The sequence below is a fragment of the Arvicanthis niloticus genome, chromosome 20 (assembly GCF_011762505.2).
Source record: "Arvicanthis niloticus isolate mArvNil1 chromosome 20, mArvNil1.pat.X, whole genome shotgun sequence".
In the NCBI taxonomy this organism is placed as follows: Eukaryota; Metazoa; Chordata; class Mammalia; order Rodentia; family Muridae; genus Arvicanthis; species Arvicanthis niloticus.
The window spans coordinates 33183948-33202279 of NC_047677.1; the positions used below are offsets into that span (position 1 = coordinate 33183948).

Genomic DNA, 18332 nt, shown 5'->3' on the forward strand with positions numbered 1-18332 from the left:
GGTACCTTGCAGGAATTGGAAGCTAAAGTTGGGGGTGGATACATCATGACACATCATTTACATGTATGGGTCTGTGGGAGAGTCAATAAGCAATATTCTCTTTGAAAATAAGGTGTAGGACACCTGAGGACACACGTGCACACACACGCAATTTCAGGACAGCCTCTTTAAAGCCCGGCGCCTTTAATTTCTCTACCTTTTAGGTTACAAGGATGAAATCACACTGGTATCTGAGGGGTCTATTGAAGCAGATGGAACCAGGGGCTTTTGTGGACTTGAGTTTTTCCAGTAGCTTCGGAATGGGAAGTCAACACCAAGTCAAAAGGATGCATGTGCTTGAGCCTAGCATGGCTCAGTCTGCCTGGGAAACAGAGCTTTGTCTGGACACCTTGAGGGCAGCCTGAATTCAAGGAAGATGACTTTTTTATTCCTGGTAGTACTCCAGGAACTGAAGCCGCTCAAAACTACATGACATCATCTTTGGCCTGGACCACTCCGAAGTAAGCCAAATGCTTTGTATGTCCAGAATGCTAGGGATAGAGTCAGAGGATGTCTTCAAATTGATGTCAGAGCCAGAGTCTGATGTCAGAGATAATCCGGCAGGAAGCCAATTGACTTCTCCCAGATGAATGCATCATGGCGCCGCCTCATTGGTGAGACTAGAAGAGGCTAGGGAGCACTATGCCGCTAGTACCTACCACCTTCTGTACTTTGATAAGTTTCTCTCGGTACCCATTGCATTACTGCATGGTGCTCTCCATCAGGTGGTCAGGGAAGTGAAATCATCTTAATAAACAATAGCTGAGGTACCCCTCATGCTCCAGGGACTCTCTTGGCAGTTACTGCTTCCCTAGAGATGCACAGGAAGGACCCTAGCTCAGGAGCAAAGCATCGTCCTCTTCTGGATTGGAAAGAAAGGACTGGGTAGAGAACTGTCTAGCTGGAAGTCTGCAAAGAGCGAGCCAGTCATAGCAGCCAATCAAAACCACTCAAGAGACAGTGTTTTGGGGACTCAGATCTGTTAGATATATTTATGGTCTCTAAACCTCAAAGCAGAGAGACACCTGCTATATTTCCAGTAAAGGCAGAAGAGGTTGAGAGAATTGTACAGTGGTTGGTCAACATTACAGACTTAAAACGAAACTTCTGCTTCTCTGTCTCTGTCTCTGTCTCTGTCTCTGTCTCTGTCTCTCTCTCTCTTTTAAATTTAAACGAGAGGATCAAGAAGAAACAAAATGAAACAATTCGTAATCCACAATTCAAACCAGAAGGTTTGGAATAGTTTATAACCACAAACAAAAACAAGCCAATTAAGATATTCTTGTTCATAGCCAGAGGGAATTCCAGAGAGCTGCCTCTGGACAGACACACAGTAACACATCCACAAACTTGACACTACAGTTTTGGACTGGTCCTGACTATTTATATTATCTAATATTTACATAGTTAGTATTTATATTATCTATCTATTTAAACCTTTCTTCTAAATTCTTACATTTTTTCCCCTTAAGAACAAGACATTGTCTCAGGTTATAACTGGCTCGTTACTAGGAAACATGAGTATTCTGACATGTGTATTGAGTAATAACTTGAAAGGGCTGGGGATGTATCTCAGTACTATGGTACGTGCCTGGATTCATAAGCCACAATGCAAACAAACAAAAACAAGCAAACAACAAAAACTAGCTTAAGGACAAATTTCTTGTCTTTGATATGTGATTTTGATAGAAGACATAATTGAAGACAGGTTCCATGTGGGACAATACTACAAATGGTATGCATGGGCTAAAAGATGATGTCAACAAAGCAAGGTGATTCTTTCCTCTCAGCATCACTCCTAATATGAAGAAAATATCCTAGATATTATGAGAAACTGCTAGGAATGGAAGGTACAAGAGACAGTAATTTATGAGTGTCTCCCCGCTCAACAATACTACTACAGAGGCAGAGACAGCTACTGGGGATTTCTAGCAAGCAAGAATATGAAGAATATCATGATGGGGAATGCCAGTGAACTCAAATCTGAAAAATACGATGGGGATTACCAGCAAACTAGAACCTGAATACCGCCATGATGGTCTTAGAAACTATGCCTTAGGTTCCTTGTTTGTATGATGAAGGACACAAACTAACAGAACAAGAATTCTTTTTCATGCAAGGGTCAAGTCACGAAAAGAAAATTAATCTGTCAAAGTGCCACAATTTCCTTTACTCAAAATGGAAATAGCTCTGAGCTGCATCCAGATTTACAGGGAACTTTTCACAGCATGAAAAGAAAATTCCAGAAACACCGTGCTGTTCTTGAGCCAAGGGAAGACTGATATTCTAGGATGTTCTAGCCTGCAAAACTAAAAATCTGTGATCTATGATCTGAAAATCTGATTCAAAATACTCTAAGAAAAAAAATGTATTGTGTACCTAGGAGGATCAAAAGCTTAGATGTAGATAGTAGAAACATAGGTGCCAACAGGGCCACAGGAAATCGGAAGCAGGAAGCTAGGAAGAGAGGGAGGAAGGGAGGGAGGAAGATTTCTTTAAAAATTCTATTCCTAAGTTGATAGATGGAGATAACCATTGGGTCCCTCATATATCCCCCAGAATACGCATTTTCCACACATGCTACTTGGGCATAAGGATTTGAGACAAAGGCAACTGAGAACGAACACAAGAAGAGTCCCCATTCATCCTTATCAACCTGGGTCACTGGTGCAGATTGCCCATGGAAAAGGTACATTTCATAGTAAGAGAGAGAAGAGAAACTCATTCTTAAATTGGGTGACATTGTTTATACTCGATCCCTTCCTCTGCCTACAAAACAGACCCGGAGCTCTGAATCCAACACCCATTCTCTCCTGGCCTCGTTTTCGTGCCTTTATCTATTAAAAACTCTCTACTCGGCCTCTTGTCCCAGACGCTGGTCACTCTATGTTGCCTGACCTTGCTGTACTGAAGTTTATCCTACCTCCATGTGAGAATGTTCTCCCTAAGAAAGTCATGAAAATTTGTATCTGGATCTAATCCCTCACTTTCACCTGAAGGTCATCTCAGAGCATCTTTAATCCAACACACCTAATCCTGCAGGTCACGTCAGCACATCTGAGCCTTGAAGGCTCCTTTCCTCATTTCTACAGGGGAAAGCTCTTTGTTTCTATAGGGCAATGGTCTTTTAAATTTTTTAACCCATAGTTTAATGACTCTGCTTAAAGTAACTCTCTTAAGGATCAGGATGGCTAACCTAGATCTTTCCTTTCTCCCATGGTGTCTAACATATGTCTCATATGCATACGATGGCCAATAAATAGGTGGTCAGGCAATCTGCTGATTTGTGATCATTTATTCATTCAACAAAGGAATCAATTCTATCAGTCAAAAAGTACTGCAAATGCCTACCCAAATTTATCAGAAGTTTCTTCTATTTGTTCCACACCAACTTGGTATCTTGTAAAGACACAGAGATATGAAAGCAGGAAACACTGATTCTGTGAATTCTGCTGGACTCTTCCTATCAGTTCAGGGCATGAAGCTCTGGAGTTTAAAAACTATACTTTATAATGCTGTGCAAATATTGTGTAACCAACCACAGTTCACCAAAGTGCAGCCTCATATTCTTCACATTATAAGATCAGCTTACAAGTGGAGGCTGAGAGACTGACTGTTGAGCTCAGGAGACTAAGTTTCCATCTTTTCACACAGAGGAGACCTATAATTAGCTCAAGATTTTACAGAACCATGAGCTGTAACTGTGGCAGGGAGTCCATATCCTAATCCATCAACAGACTTAGCCAAGTTAAAAAAAAAATATTTATTTTTGCACAGGGTACTTTTATAAAACAAATCTCTCAAATAAACTTGCATCTATGAAATGAATATTTTACATGTGTCCATGTTCTAGGTTTCTTTATAAACACATATGTTCCCATATATTAAGCAGTTTATAACCTCACAGATGCACTTCAAACACTTTTTTAGTCAGAATTCTTAGCAGATATGTTGATGGTAAATATCAGATTATCTGACTCAAATAGCACTTTCTATGGTTTCCTGTACCCAGACTTCTACATCAAAACATTCTATTAGTTTCTGGAATAAGATACATTATATGGCAAGGACCACTGGTTTGTGGGGTTGGGGTAAAATTAATATAATATTCTTGACTTTGTGTCTATTGCTTTCATTTTACTACAGTACAGAGGCCTCTCAGATTACTTCTTAAAGGAAGAAAAGAAATAATTTCCCACTCAATTGCCAGAGGAACTATACAACTTAATCTGATTATTGTGTGGGAGAGAAAAACATTCCTAGTGACGCCATCTTCCTATGTCAATTAATTTTATTACAGATGTCGTCTCTCTGTGCTATGTTAATGCAGATCTTTCCAACCCCCCTTCGTATTTCAAGATCTTAATCTCCGTTTGTCCCTCTGATATTTTATTGGCTCAGAAATACACGCTGTAAAAATCCATGGCCATCAAAATTTCCCGTGGGCTAAAAATAACTCACCCCTGTCAGTTAGAATTAGCTGATAAAGAATGTCAGAGCCTGTTCTGAATAAATTTGATAACTTCCTGTTTATGTAGCAGTGACCCTTGTCTAATAAAGCTTCTTTGCCCTAGAATGAGAGGAGGCTGTGCTCTAGTCTATTCCTTAATGGCCAATCCTGATGAGTTCTGAAAGCCTTTAATACATTTCCCATATTAGACATGAACAGATGTCAGGTAGGTTGCCAAGGGAGATTTCTTTTATGCAATCTTGGCTTGTCGGACAATCATAGACCTTTCTCAACATGGGAAAAAATTACAGACCCAACTAATTTCCCTGACAGGGGAGAGTTACATATGTTTTCCACTTGTAGTGTTTTACGACAAGTTTACAGTTTTGCCAAACCTGGAACTAATTGGGACCATTTCCAAAACTGGCCCAATAACCCCCCCCCCCCCAAAGTGTAAGAGCCATTGGGAAAGGCAGCCAATGATGGTGTGCTTGCTTTTCAATTTTCCTCCATTTTGGCCAGAGACAGAGGAGATGGAGGGTGTGGGGGGGTAGGGGGAGGGAGTCAGATTGTGAAATTATTTCATTTAAGTTGATTAAACACTTACTGTTTCATATCCTCCCAGTTTTTGAGCAGCTTGAAACATAGTCCAAAGGTTAACTGTTAGAGGGACAATAAGTATTTAGATAAGCATTGCATTAACACACTTCCAAGAAATGTCAATTCAAACATTTTGTTTTTCAATGAGAAAGAGAAAGAAAACAAAAAACAAAAAACCCATTCACTTCTATCAACAATAACAGTAACAAAAACAACAACAACAAAAACCAATCACCTGCACCCCAGAGAGCTAAATTTCTAGGAAATAATTCACTCAAGGAGAGTTCAACATTATAGGATCTACTATGTTCAACCCCTAAAAAGTATTTCTTGAGAGATGGTGGCAACACCACAGCACCTGTTGGACTTTAAGGACAAACAGCATAGTCTTGTTTGTCTTCTCAACTTTAAAGGAAGAGAAGTCATTGGAAGGACCTTGGGGAATTCATGGGAATTCAGAAAGGGGTGAGGGTCTTTCGTGGTTCTTGGAAAGAAGGCCTTGATGGATGGCCATGCCTCCTCCAGATAAGATTTCTCTGTGATCAGTAAACAGTCACTTTATTACCTTCTTAGACTGTTTGATAATGAGGCCATATTAAAGGATCAGGCTGTATTTTGCCAACATGTGGCTGACACGTGAGTGTAGAAAACAGGTAGGTCACATGCCAAGCCTGAGTCACAAAGTAAGGGGAGATAGTCGTTCACAAAGAAATGAAGTCATGAGTCCACTTGGCTCCCTAACTATGCCTGAGATAGCTGTGTGATGTTAGGAAAAATTGTAACTTAAAAAAAAAAACAAAACAAAACAAACAAAAAAAAACCAGATCTCGAGTACAGGATTTACGTGGTTATCCTGCCAAACAAGCTTGGCTCAACTAGTATTGAGATAGTTTTGGTTGTTCATTTTGTACCAGATACCTTGGAATGTGAGAATATTGGACCTCAAGTAATCCTTTGGTGAGGGAAATGAACCAAATGGGGAATTAAACTGTCAAAAGGCTCTTTGACACAACATGCTTGCGAAGCCATAGTGAACCTTGTACTGTTTCAAGGCTAAAAGAGCCTTGACCTTGCTCTCTACTGAAAAATTGATAATGGGACAGAGCTCTTCACAGAACATCGATTTTACTTCTATTTTTTTCCAGCAGCCAGTTTTCTAGACAAACATTGTAATCATCTGCCGTTATATAAGTTTATAATGACTGTGAGTGATCTTTATAATCAGTGCCCTCTGCTATTAGCTATGTAAATTGTTATGTAAAACATACAGGTTTGACTCTCTTCATCAGAATGACACATGGTTTTAATCTAGGAAGATGCATTTGAAGAAAATACTATTTCAAGCCAGAGGGGCCCATGGCTTTGTGCACCAGTAAATCCAGACAAGAGCAAAATATACACTTGGCTGTGAACTCAGAGGCAAGATCTGGATTTTCTTTTCTTTTCAATGGAATTTTGCTCAAACTATGAGTTTCCTTGTCTATACATAAAGACACCTAGATGCACATCCAGCTCAGAGTTGCTCCAAACTGGAATTTCCCTTCAAGTTTTTATTTCATATTTGCTGTAAATTCAGACTTAAAAAAAACAACAGGTTTGGGACTAAAGGGATTTCTCTCCCCCCACCCCCTTTATGGCTGTTTGGTCCACTTTTAAAACATCTTCCTTTTAGAAGCTATCTCTGAACAGGCAACATCTGTGCCTGATAAGGCGGCATCATCATCATCATTATCTCATAAGAAAGGAGTTGCAGACACTCCAGATTGACAAAACAGAAAACGAGAAGCTTTCAGCACGTCTATTTCCAGTCACCAGTCACCGTCCTCGGACTCCTGCCTATAAATATCTCTGCAATTGTCCCAGAAGACAACAATGCAGCGGAAAGAGGCAGGGAGAAAATTCTTGGCTTGGACAATTTGTGGATCTACTATAAACAGAAAACACCCTGCCTAGATTAGGGTTTCAACATAATCACTAGTAGAAAATAAAAAAATAAAACATTTTTCCACTCCCCTCTCACCCCCGCCCAACGCCTTGCAATTTCAAAGAATCTGAGCAATTGTGATATTTCGGAAACAAAAACAAGTATACTTACTCTGTTTGAAACCCAAGTAGGGAATTCGCTCAATGGGCGTTTTTCTTTCTTTCATGTATTTATACAGGGCCACTAAGAAGGCTTGTTCATCTGCCCTGCACTCTTCGCCAATGGACAACTTTGGCTTTTCTTCATTTGAGGTTTTTTTACAGTTATTGTGGTTGTTCTTCGGCTTGGTCAAGGCTGACCTGGCCTCACCTTTTACCTGGAAAAAAAAATAAGAATAACAGTGTAACAAATCAAGCCCAGCCTTGGAAGGCATGCAAAGATGTATCTAAGTGACGCTTTGCTTTCTGCAGAAGATTGCCTTGAGTAAGAATGTTACTAGACAATGGGAACAAAGCTTTATAAAGGAGTGCACAGTAAGTTTTTGTGCCCTGTGGACTGGATGGCAAGTACTCAAGTCTAGCAAGGGCTTGACCTGAATGTCAATAAAACTTTATTGACAAACAGGTGTCCAGCAGGCCACAGTTGGCCAGGTTGTGCCAATGTCCTTTGTATCCTTCATAGTACGTTCATGTCAAACCAGAAAAAAAAACAAAAAACAAAAAACAAAAAACAGTGTTGATATCCGATAAGAAGACTGCTTTTCCTCTTGATACATTTTATCTCCCCAAAGGGCACCATCGTTAATGTGGTTGATGAAACCTTGCTTTCATAACAATAGCCTGGTACTGTATATATTATATAAAAGAGAAAGATGTATTTCTTTGTGTAAATTTATCCTCTTCCTCTTCCTAGACACCTGGAAGAGCTCTCCATGCTGGGATATACCAGCAAGGTCATTATCATGTGTCATCTGAGGTTGCTGGCCATACATAACCGTGAGCGGTACACCAAACAAACAAACAAACAAAAACCCACAGCAACAACAAAAAAAACCTCTTTAATGAGGCCTTGGTAGCTTTTCCATCAGCTTAGAATGGGACAGGAAATGTTTCCTTGCCAGAAAAGAAAGAGTAGAGAGTTGCTAAAACCCCAAGTAGAACAAATGGACCTCCCGTCTCCACCCCACCCCTACCCCTCATCCCCACCCCCGGCAAACTAAGACATAAATGGAGGCAGATACTCCATGGTTTTTCCTTCTATGCCATGGGCAGGCTTTGGTGTTTGGGTAACCTAATGTTCCCTGCTTTCGGCCATGTTGTACAGCAGCCTTTGATGGCTGTTAAATATATCACTAAGTTGGTGAGTTATTTTAATTGTAAAAGGGGGAAGTACAAAGGGTCAGACTCTGAGTTCAAATGCACCCATGGGGAATGTGTACATTCCAATATTCTTTACATCTCCTGGCTGACATCGGGCAGGAAGAGGGCAAGGGCCAGGGAACGTTGAGAATAAAAATGTCCCACAGATTCTACGCTGTTCTCGGATTCAGAGTTTTCAGCCTCCGCAGATCCTTCTGAGCTCTAAGCACATGAAAAGGTTTGTTTATTTATCGAAGGGGAACACATCCTCTCTAAGAGAGCTCCATTACGGCTCATTCTGTCAAGCGAGCACACTGCTTTAATTTCTTCAGACGCCTCACAAAAATAATACTTTCTGGGCAACTCAGTGGGGCCACCAGAGATGACTCTAATTTTTAAGGGGCTGTGGAAATGGGGTGAAGACGTCTTCCCACATAGAATTTTTACTGACAATATCGTCAAACTTTTGCACTCTGTGACATCATAGGAAAACAGACATCATGTGTACGCCATCATCAATTTTCACAGCCAAGCTTTAAGTTATTAAGCCTAAACTTATGCACGCCATAATTTATTGGCTTCTGAAATCATGTACGCATCCTAGTTTTCATCTGTACGGCTTTATTTGTTTACATTGGTACCCAGGTGCTATTGTAGAGCTCACTGACTAACGGGTCATTTCATTCTCTGGCTGGCCAACCTTGCAGATTAGGATACGTTAGCAGGCTTACCAGCAAATTCCAAGAAATCGCTTGTCTCTCTCCACCTCCCCAGCGCTGAGGTTATAAGCAAATGTAAACCACAAGAGCTTTCTGGGTTTGTTTTGTTTTGTTTTTAGCATGCATTCTCTAGATAGAACTGAGGTCTGCATGCTTGCAGGACAAGCATTTTAAACACCTGAGCTGTCTCCCCAAACCTTATGTACCTGCCTCTCATGAAGTAGGTTATTATTGTCATAAGAACATAGAAACTGGAGCACAGGCAGAAAGAATAACATGTTTAAGTGTGGAAGATGAACTTAATAAAAATGTTAAAGCCAGTAGTCGAAACAAAGTTTCAAGTAAAAGACACATCTAATTTCCAGGCATGACAACATCTACTGCTGAGAAATACAATTTATCGTGTGTGTATATGTAATCTAGGCATGACAACGTTGTCTACTAAGATAATATGATTTATCAAGTCTGATAAAAACCCAAACTAGGTGGTTTACAAATCTAAAGGGCTTCTTTTCTTCTATTGGGCATCCAGCCAATTAAGAGACGAATGAACTATGCAACCTGTATATGCTTCTCCTTTGCTACACTGTCTACAGGAACTGCAAAAGGTAGCTGACTAGACACGTCTTGTAGGAGAAAAAGAAAATGAAGCCCACTGAGGCTGGAGATCTTGATGCATGACTACTGAGATGCAAACACCTGCCTCCAAACTTCAATCGTGTTCAGGGAAGAAAAGCTAAAAGCTGTGTATAAATTATCACTGTTACTAGGACAGAGGCATCTCAGTCAGGGGACTCTGAGGTTTGCAGGCAGATAGATATGTAACCCCCTGCTTGTGTGTGAGAGAGAAGAGAAATACTGGAAATGGAAGGAGAAAGCACATGGGGTGGAAGGCAAGGCTAAAGTAGCTCACCCTCATGGTTTAGAACCAAGGCTCCAAGTAAGACCATGCTGCCACCTGCTGAACTCCATCCTGCATCCCTGACGTTCCTCTAAGAGGATGAAGGATGCTTTGCAAGATGTTAACAAATGGGTGGTGGTTTCTCAGACTAGAAAGCTTTCTGTTCTCAGTAAGACTCAGTCAAGTTATTGTCTGCGTGTTTTGCCTGCATCTACTCAAATTAGTCTACCGAATTACTGTAATTCAAGTGTTAAAATGGACAGCATCTGGTGCTCATGCTGACCTTGAGAAAGCATGACCTTTTTAAGGGTGGCAATTAGGTTCCCGACCTGAGCAATACACACCTGATGAACTCACTATGAGCTCTGAGGTTTTCAGAGAGACTGACAGCCTGCTAATTAGAGAAACAATGTTTCATGTTCTCAATGAAGCTGCATGCCTATTTGACACTAATCACATTCCTCTACACAATTGAGTTAGAACCACGTCTCTCTATCAGCAGGGCAAGCCAGCTGGGCTGAACCAGCAACAAACAGGCTAGACTTTCTAAACCAGACATAGTCAACAACTTGAGGCGAGACCCTCGGCTTCTTGGTAAAGCAAGAGTGAGAATTCCTGGATAGTTTGGAGGGCCGAATGAGATGAATGGTATCGAAACTAATGCAAGCGCCACACTTGCGACACATGGTTCAACACAAGAATCTGACAAAAGAGGATACCTAGCATAGCATACTTTGCCTTTTGATGTTTCTTTCAACATGGAAGCCACCTGTTGCATGTCTAGTTTTTAGAAAATGCTAAACATATGCACATGCATATGCTCACACACGCATGCATGCACGCGCACACGCGCGCGCACACACAGACAATCATTTACTTTCCATCACTAAAGACCTAAGCCAAGAAGACCCCTCTAATATTGTTGACTAAGCCACAGTCATGGACCTGCTGCTGTAAATTGCCCCATCAAGTGATGAGATTGGAACTGGTCTTATTTCTAATCTCTTCCTGGAGCTAGGTACTTTTCCTCCTCGTAAGACATGTGCGGTCTTCAGAAAGCCAGGGAATTCTTTCTCCAGGGAAAACAGTGTGTTACAAAGATGCTGTCCTGCTAACACTGACAGCCTGCAAACTTTCGAAGGTGGTGTCATGACCACAGAAAACTCAGTGCATCTCTCTTGGAAGGTTTACAGTGTCGAGCTGCAGGAGGCTGGCATTGATCCATGGTTGGAAATGGTCTGTCTGAGGCACTCCAAAAACACACACAGGTCTGAGAGTCAAGCAGCTCACCGTGTTGTAAAATACTGGTTCAAGTTCCCGAAATAAGCAGGTGGTCACAGAGTTAACATCTTTACTGCAACATTTCATGGCAAAAAGACCACTTTAAGACTCAAATGTCTTTTTAAGTGGCTCTCCTGGTCCCAAGCATGGTTTGTTCGTCCTGGAGGATTTTCCAGACAGGTGCCAACAGATACACTCACCACACATTTAAAACTAATCTTTCCCAGTTAGTGGGTTTCTCCAGACCCATTAGAAAATATTCAAGGCAAGACTGTAATCCAAAGATCCAAAAGCTAAGGTGTCCGACCACTTCCCGAAGAGCTGACCACAGCACGGGAACATTGGAAGGATGGCGTGTCCCACGGTGACCATTTTTAGTGGTAACATTAGTGAAAGGAGGGGTGAAGGGAACCCAGGGTTGGCTGTCATCCCTCATAAAAAGAGTAAGTCTGTGAACATTGAACACAGTCCATGTGTTCAGCAGCCCGTTGGTTTCTTCTGGTCTCTGAGTCTTAGTGTATGAGTTTTGTAATTCCCACACATTAGTAGTAATTCCAAATAACAAGGATTTGTACTTCATCCTGGCAGGCTCAGATTTAGAATATTCTGGAAGAAACACAGCATGGACTCTGCGTTCTCTGTTGAATGTCACCATCGTAAAACCTTACTTCATCTGTATTACCTTGCAGGACTCTCAGGACGTACTTGAGGGAAAGAATAGATCCCGCTGCCTTCAGTAGAGGCCATAGAAACCAAGGCCCTAGTTAATGTTGGTTCCAGGGCTAAGTTGCTCAGCTCATGAGAAAATATCCTTCATGGTATCCGTGTGAATTCACTTGCACAGAGTTAAGTCAACAGAGGCTAAGCAATGCCAGAGAATGCTGGGCTTGCCTTTAGCCAGCAAACTGAAAAAAATACACACTTCTGTAGACTGGCTTTAAAATTTAAAAAAAAAAAAAAAAAAAAACAAACCAAAACAAAAACAGACAAACAAAAAACCTCTTTGAAATCTTGGGAGCATGACAGATTCCTAACAAAAGAGCCTTCAGAACTTTGTGATTGAGAGTTATACTTGAAGATAAGATTTACGTAATGTAAAAACCCACGGTTCACTTGGACACACTGGGAAGGGAAAAGAGGACCCAGTACAAGCGACAGCAGGCGGGCCACACAGATTCAAGCCATTGTTTTTTCTATGTCAAAATCTTTATCGATGATCAACATGCTCCCCCCACCCCCCCACACACATTCAGAGCTTTAGCGCTTAGATCTGGACATGCTTTCTTAATTCAATCTAATCTTTGATTCTGATCTGGATGGATTTGGACTATCTTTGGCCTAGAAGCAAACACCAAACACCAACATCCAAGAGCCAGAATGTGGAACTGTGACCCAGGCTCACAAACGTCAAAAAGACAAGTCTAAAAATATGAAGTGACACTTCACTAAATACTTCAGGCGCACACTGCAAAGATTTCAAAGGAAATTCATTCAAAATGGGCCAAGAAACCTCTAAAGTAAATGCTCTCTTTCTGCGTCCAGAGAGACCTTTAAAAACATTCATCCACCTTTATTTGCATGCATAATCTTTCCCGAGTATCTCTAATTTGCTCTAATATGAATTAGAGGTGACTTTGGGAGGGGGGGGAAAAACATGACCAAAAAGATTAATTCTAGTCACTTCTAATTTCATCTCCAGTTAATCTCTGAAGCATATTTAGATGTGTCCACTCAGAGAGAGGATGGTTCAGCTGGTCTATTTTTGATCCGAGCAGAGTAAACTATGTCATTGTGTCATCTGGTATAAGATCTCAGCCCGAGTGACGTGCGCACTTAATCATGTCCTTTACTGAACAAGCCAAACTAGGAGGTGAGAAGTCTTTCTGTTGACTAATCAAAACGCCGGCCCTCCTACCAGATTCTCCCCACCCCCAGCAACTAGGGAAGTGTCCAGAAGCTGTAAAAGCCAAAGGCAAATTCTGAATTGAACACGGTCACCAAGACATCAGGTATCAGAGAGGTGAAAGGGGAAACTGCACAGAAACACCAATCAATCAACCAGGAGGAGTCTCAGTGGACAACCCACCTTACCTTGCTGATAACTTTACCGTCACAGTTATTGTTAGGGTCCTTTGAGCCACTGAAGGAATCTCTTCTCTGGGGACATGTTTTCTTTTTGCGCGGTCTGCCTTTAAGATTTGGCGCTGAAAACAAATGGAGAATACTTGTCAGACTTCTTTTGGGAAAAGACTCAGAAGCTTTACTTTGCATGTATTGTGTTCTGCTCCCATAGCTGAGACACACAGGTCAGCCACCAACTCTCATTGGACACTTCTGTCTCTGAAGGAATCTTGGTAGATTCTAAACTTTCTATACTCAGCTCTCAAAGATAAATTATCAACTTTTCCAAGTCTAATGAATATAAATAAGATGAGAATGATAAGGAAAATACAACCCCCCTCCTTCCCTCCCATTCTACTACCCTCCCTCCCTCCCTCCACCCCCACCCCCACCCCCACAGCGCACACTGTCAGAATAGAAGTACTCCTGGTCAGACTTGGAGATCACTCCTGTTTGTTTGCCATCTTGGTTTTAGAAACCCAAAGGACCAGCCAGCCTGTGATGTCATCATAGTAAAGCAACATCTGAAACCATCACTTCTGATGAGTTTCGAGACAGCAGTATTTTCTCAGATCAGGGTCTCGATGAGAGAGAGAGAGAGACTCAGTTTTAGAGAAAGAGGCTCACAGTAACAAGCTGAGACTCCCGGCGTTTTTCTGAATAATACTGCAGCCAGCATGTCTCAAATCTCAGCAAATCTGCCCAAGACATTGAGTCAGCAGCTCCCTCTCTTTCCCTCCTCAATATATATTTTTTATGAAGATCTGGAGGGTTATTTAAAATAAATTCCAAAGCTTACACTGGGGTTAGCCAGACTCCTGTGGATATGATCCTGTGGATCATAGTGGATGTTGATCGTGTGTGTGTGTGTGTGTGTGTGTGTGTGTGTGTGTGTGTGTGTGTATGTGTGTGTGTTATTAAAGCCATAGTTACAAACGACACAGGTGATGCTGATCTTGGGTTGTTTATGGGGTATCCTGACTGCTCTCTTACCAGGTTTTCACATTCAACTTAATCAGTCATGCAAGTCCCCCCCAAAATCGAAAACCAATCAACTCACTGAGCTGCCTTTAACCAACTCCAGACAAATACCTCTCCAGCCACCACCACCCCCGCCCCGCCCGCCCCCAAACAATCTCTCCGGAGCTCTCAAAGCACCTATATTTTTATTACTTTGAGGAACAGTTACGGATTTAAAAAAAAAAAAAAATGTCTGAACAGCAGGGAGCCTCTTAATTGTTATTCACCTCTGTTATTTAGGACATTTTATGTTGGACTCAATTTACATACACACGACTTTCTACTAGTTTGTTTTTCTGTTGCGGTTAGGAGCTTTACAGTCAGTGAAACTCAACTAAAGCAACACTTTCTTTCCAATCAAAGTGGGGAGTGTGGGCTCTGAAGCCGTTTCGGGAGGCTCAGGCTCCCCTCCCCAAACTACCGATTCTCATTCCGTTCTCAAAAAAAAAAAAAAAAAAAATCACTGGTCTCAAAGTCCATTCCAGAAAATCTGCCTGGAATTTTCCTAACGTAAAGTCACAAGCAAAATCAAGCGAAAAGAAAACAGACATTACCCATTCCAGTCGCCAAACATCTGCCTGATTGACGCCTGTGCTCAGGAAAGCTCCGGCAGGGGACTGTTCCCCAGCCTCATCCCTGGAAGTCTGCTCTTGGTGTGGATATCGGCTTCCTAGCTGCGACGAGGCTCAGCTCCGCTCACAGGTCCCCTCCCCCGGCAGCTCCATTACTCATGTAAACATACAGCAGTGACTAGCACGGGTGTGTGGGATGGGCTCTGGGCTCTGAGCTCTGAGCTCTGAGCACTTAGAGGGAGCTGCCAGACTGGCAGGGAAGACTCCGCTCTCTCCTCCTCCCTGGCTCGGCTTGCTGACTGCGCCCAGCCTGTTTGGTGGCTCCTGACCTCTGGCTCTTTGGTGGGAGCTCGGAGCCCAGTTCCGAGAACTTGCCACAGTCCACAGCCTGGAGCCAGGGTGTGGACTGTTTTGTTTAAAGGACTTTGTGTAGCTCGGAAGCTTTTCCACAATGACCCAAGGTTTTAATGACTGCTAGGGTAGGACTTACTCTCAAGTCCCCTTATCAAAATAACAGCTCTGCAGTGAGCAGGCAGAAGCAGACAGGACTTTTCGAGAAGAGCTCAGAGAGATCCCATCAGCCCTCAGCCGAAATGGAACAATATGGCCTCTGTTCTGAGACTTGTCAAAGCCATCTTTTCCCTCCTCACATTTTTGAAAAGCACTTAAAACCTAAAAGGCGTTTATTTCCAGAGAAGCTTTCAAAGCCCAAAGGCCCTATCTAAAGACAGAGCTTTGCACCGAACCCTAAGTTTTAAATAGCAAGGCAAAGGTTCTGAGGACCTGTAAGAAACCACCCTGAAACTGGGTCGATTTCCTTCATCTTTGGGACTGTTTTCAGAACCCAGATACCTGCAGATCCTGAGAACTACAAAGTTAGAGCGGGGGGGGGGGGGGGGGGGGGGGGGGGGGGGGGAGGAAGGACCAGCATGCTGATCACATGACTCTAAATATGGTGTCTTTGGTTCTTAATTGGTCAAGAACATGCAAATGCAAACTCTTCTTTTACTTCTAACTAGATCTCTCTCTCTCTCTCTCTCTCTCTCTCTCTCTCTCTCTCTCTCTCTCTCTCCCTCCATACCCCCCCCCTTAGTCATTGTATTCTTTGTACAGAAGGAGAGAAACAACATTATACATGACTGGACCATCTTTGAGGGTAGGGCCATTGGCTTTGTTGACTGTCATTTGCATAACATTAGGGAGGTAGCACTGTGTCATCTGAATTTGTTGAATGAATGAATGACTAATGGAAACAGAAATACCCACATAACTCATCACATCCTTGTAAGTGGAGCCTGCCAACCTGGATCACGTGATACATGTGTCACACTGGGAACCTTTAGACATTACATCCAAGGCAGAGAAACAAATTTTTCTCTACACCAGCGATTAAAAAGTGAGTGTCCTGTGGTGTAGTGGTCAGGGTGGAGTAGGGCTTTGAGGTTCATTCTCTCACAAGAGAAACATCCTCACACCATTCAGCCATCTTGGATACTATACCTATTCCCTCCTGGAAAGCAAATGTCAAATCCAAGGTCTCTCAGTCTCAACCTCCAGCAGGTGGACTCCTGCTTTAGGGAAGAGTGATCTCTCAGATCCAGGCTCAGCTCTCACAAGTGACAACTGTGTCATCAGAGAGGTTTCCTCTGGCTACAGAGGAGAACAGAAGCAGAGAACCACAGCTAGACATCACACACACACACACACACACACACAGAGACAGAGAGAGAGAGAGAGAGAGAGAGAGAGAGAGAGAGAGACTGACTACATTAGAGGTCTCCATCAGATCCCTCCCCTCAGAGCTTAGGGAATCCCTTTCAAGAGCAGGTAGAAAGAGAGCCAGAGAGGATGGAGGGCACCAGGAGAACATGCTCCCCACCCCGCCTCCCACCCTCAGCCCCCATCGCCCACCCCCCACCCCCCACCACCCGTGAATCAACTAAGCAAGGTAGAAATGAGCTCACACAGACTGAAGCCAAAAGCACTGGACGGACATGTGTCTGCACAAGATCCTCTGAATATATGTTATAGCTATTAGCTTAGTACGTTTTGGGGCCCCCGACTGTGAGGAGGAGTGGGTCTCTGGCTCTTGGGCCTGTTCTTGGGACTCCTTTCCTTCTCTTGGTTACCACGCCCAACTCCAATACGATAGTTTTTGCTACACTGTATTACATTTTATTTTTCTCATGCTCGGTTGTTATCTCCTAGAAGCCTGTTCTTTTCTAACGAGAGACGAGAGACGGAAAGGGAGTGTGGATCCAGACAGGAGGCAAAAAGTAGGGAGGCAACTGGGAGGAGGAGAGGGAGAGGAAACCAACATCAAGATATTGCACAAGGAAAAAAAAAAAAAAAACACCCTACTTTCGATAAGAGAAAAAGAAATGAAGAAGAATAAAATAAAGAAAATGAAGAAGACAAAACAAATAAACAAACAAAACCCCACAGAAACCAAGTGATGTTGAAAAGCCAGTATTATTACAGATTACAGCTTCTTTCACTTGTACATAAAACTCATAACCCAGTGTAGTCCTGGGTCCTCAGAGTTCAGTGTGTGAGCATGTGTGTAAGTCCTCTTCCTCATCTTCTTCCTCCTAGGTTTTATTTTGATGCTATAAAGATATCTCAACAATTAAGAGTTCATATATCGGCCGGGCGGTGGTGGCGCATGCCTTTAATCCCAGCACTTGGGAGGCAGAGGCAGGTGGATTTCTGAGTTCGAGGCCAGCCTGGTCTACAGAGTGAGTTCCAGGACAACCAGGGATACACAGAGAAACCCTGTCTCAAAAAAAACAAAACAAAAAAAAAAAAACAAAAAAAAAAAACAAAAAAAAACAAACAAAAAAAAAAGAGTTCATATATCTAAGTTCAGTCCTCAACACCCACATCCAATGGCCTAACTCTCCTGTAACTCAAGCTCCAGAGCACCTGATGCCATCTTCTTGTCTCTGAGGGCACTTGTGCTCCCTCACATACCCAGATATGGGTGATTCCCTGGTAGAACAGCAAGATCTCTTAACCACGGACCCACTGTCCCTCCAGCCCCTCAGTAATCATGCTTAACTTCTTAAGTGCCAGCCACGGCTCTGCCTTCCAGTAATAACTCCGCTAAAACTCAAGGAGGTCAGCACTGTTATTATCCTCCCCGTTCTACAGATCGGCAAACTGAGGCCGACAAAGTCAGCTGTCTCAAACCACACAACAGGATTGCTGCCCCAGCAACTGCGGTTTAGCCAGGGTCCTCCTGCGTGCCCGCACACAGAGTCATCTCACTTCTTGTTGAGTACACAGATCAACCCCTGGCGGTCTGCAACGAGCTTCCACCAAATCAAAACTCCCTCAAAGATCAT

General features: G+C 42.6%; 1 protein-coding gene across 3 annotated transcripts in view; it reads right to left on the reverse strand.

The window, feature by feature from the left end:
* Positions 1–18332, reverse strand: part of Arid5b (AT-rich interaction domain 5B) — a 184219-nt gene that overhangs the window by 29948 nt on the left and 135939 nt on the right. For 2 of the 3 annotated variants that reach the window (XM_034523943.2, XM_034523945.2), the window contains 3 exons: positions 13364–13476; positions 7185–7389; positions 5097–5149 (listed from right to left, as the gene is read on the reverse strand). In XM_034523943.2, coding sequence (XP_034379834.1) covers positions 5097–5149; positions 7185–7389; positions 13364–13476 — 371 coding nt within the window. Of the gene's footprint in view, positions 1–5096; positions 5150–7184; positions 7390–13363; positions 13477–14967; positions 15282–18332 lie in introns of those variants that run through there. The other variant, XM_034523944.2, reaches the window with a different exon arrangement.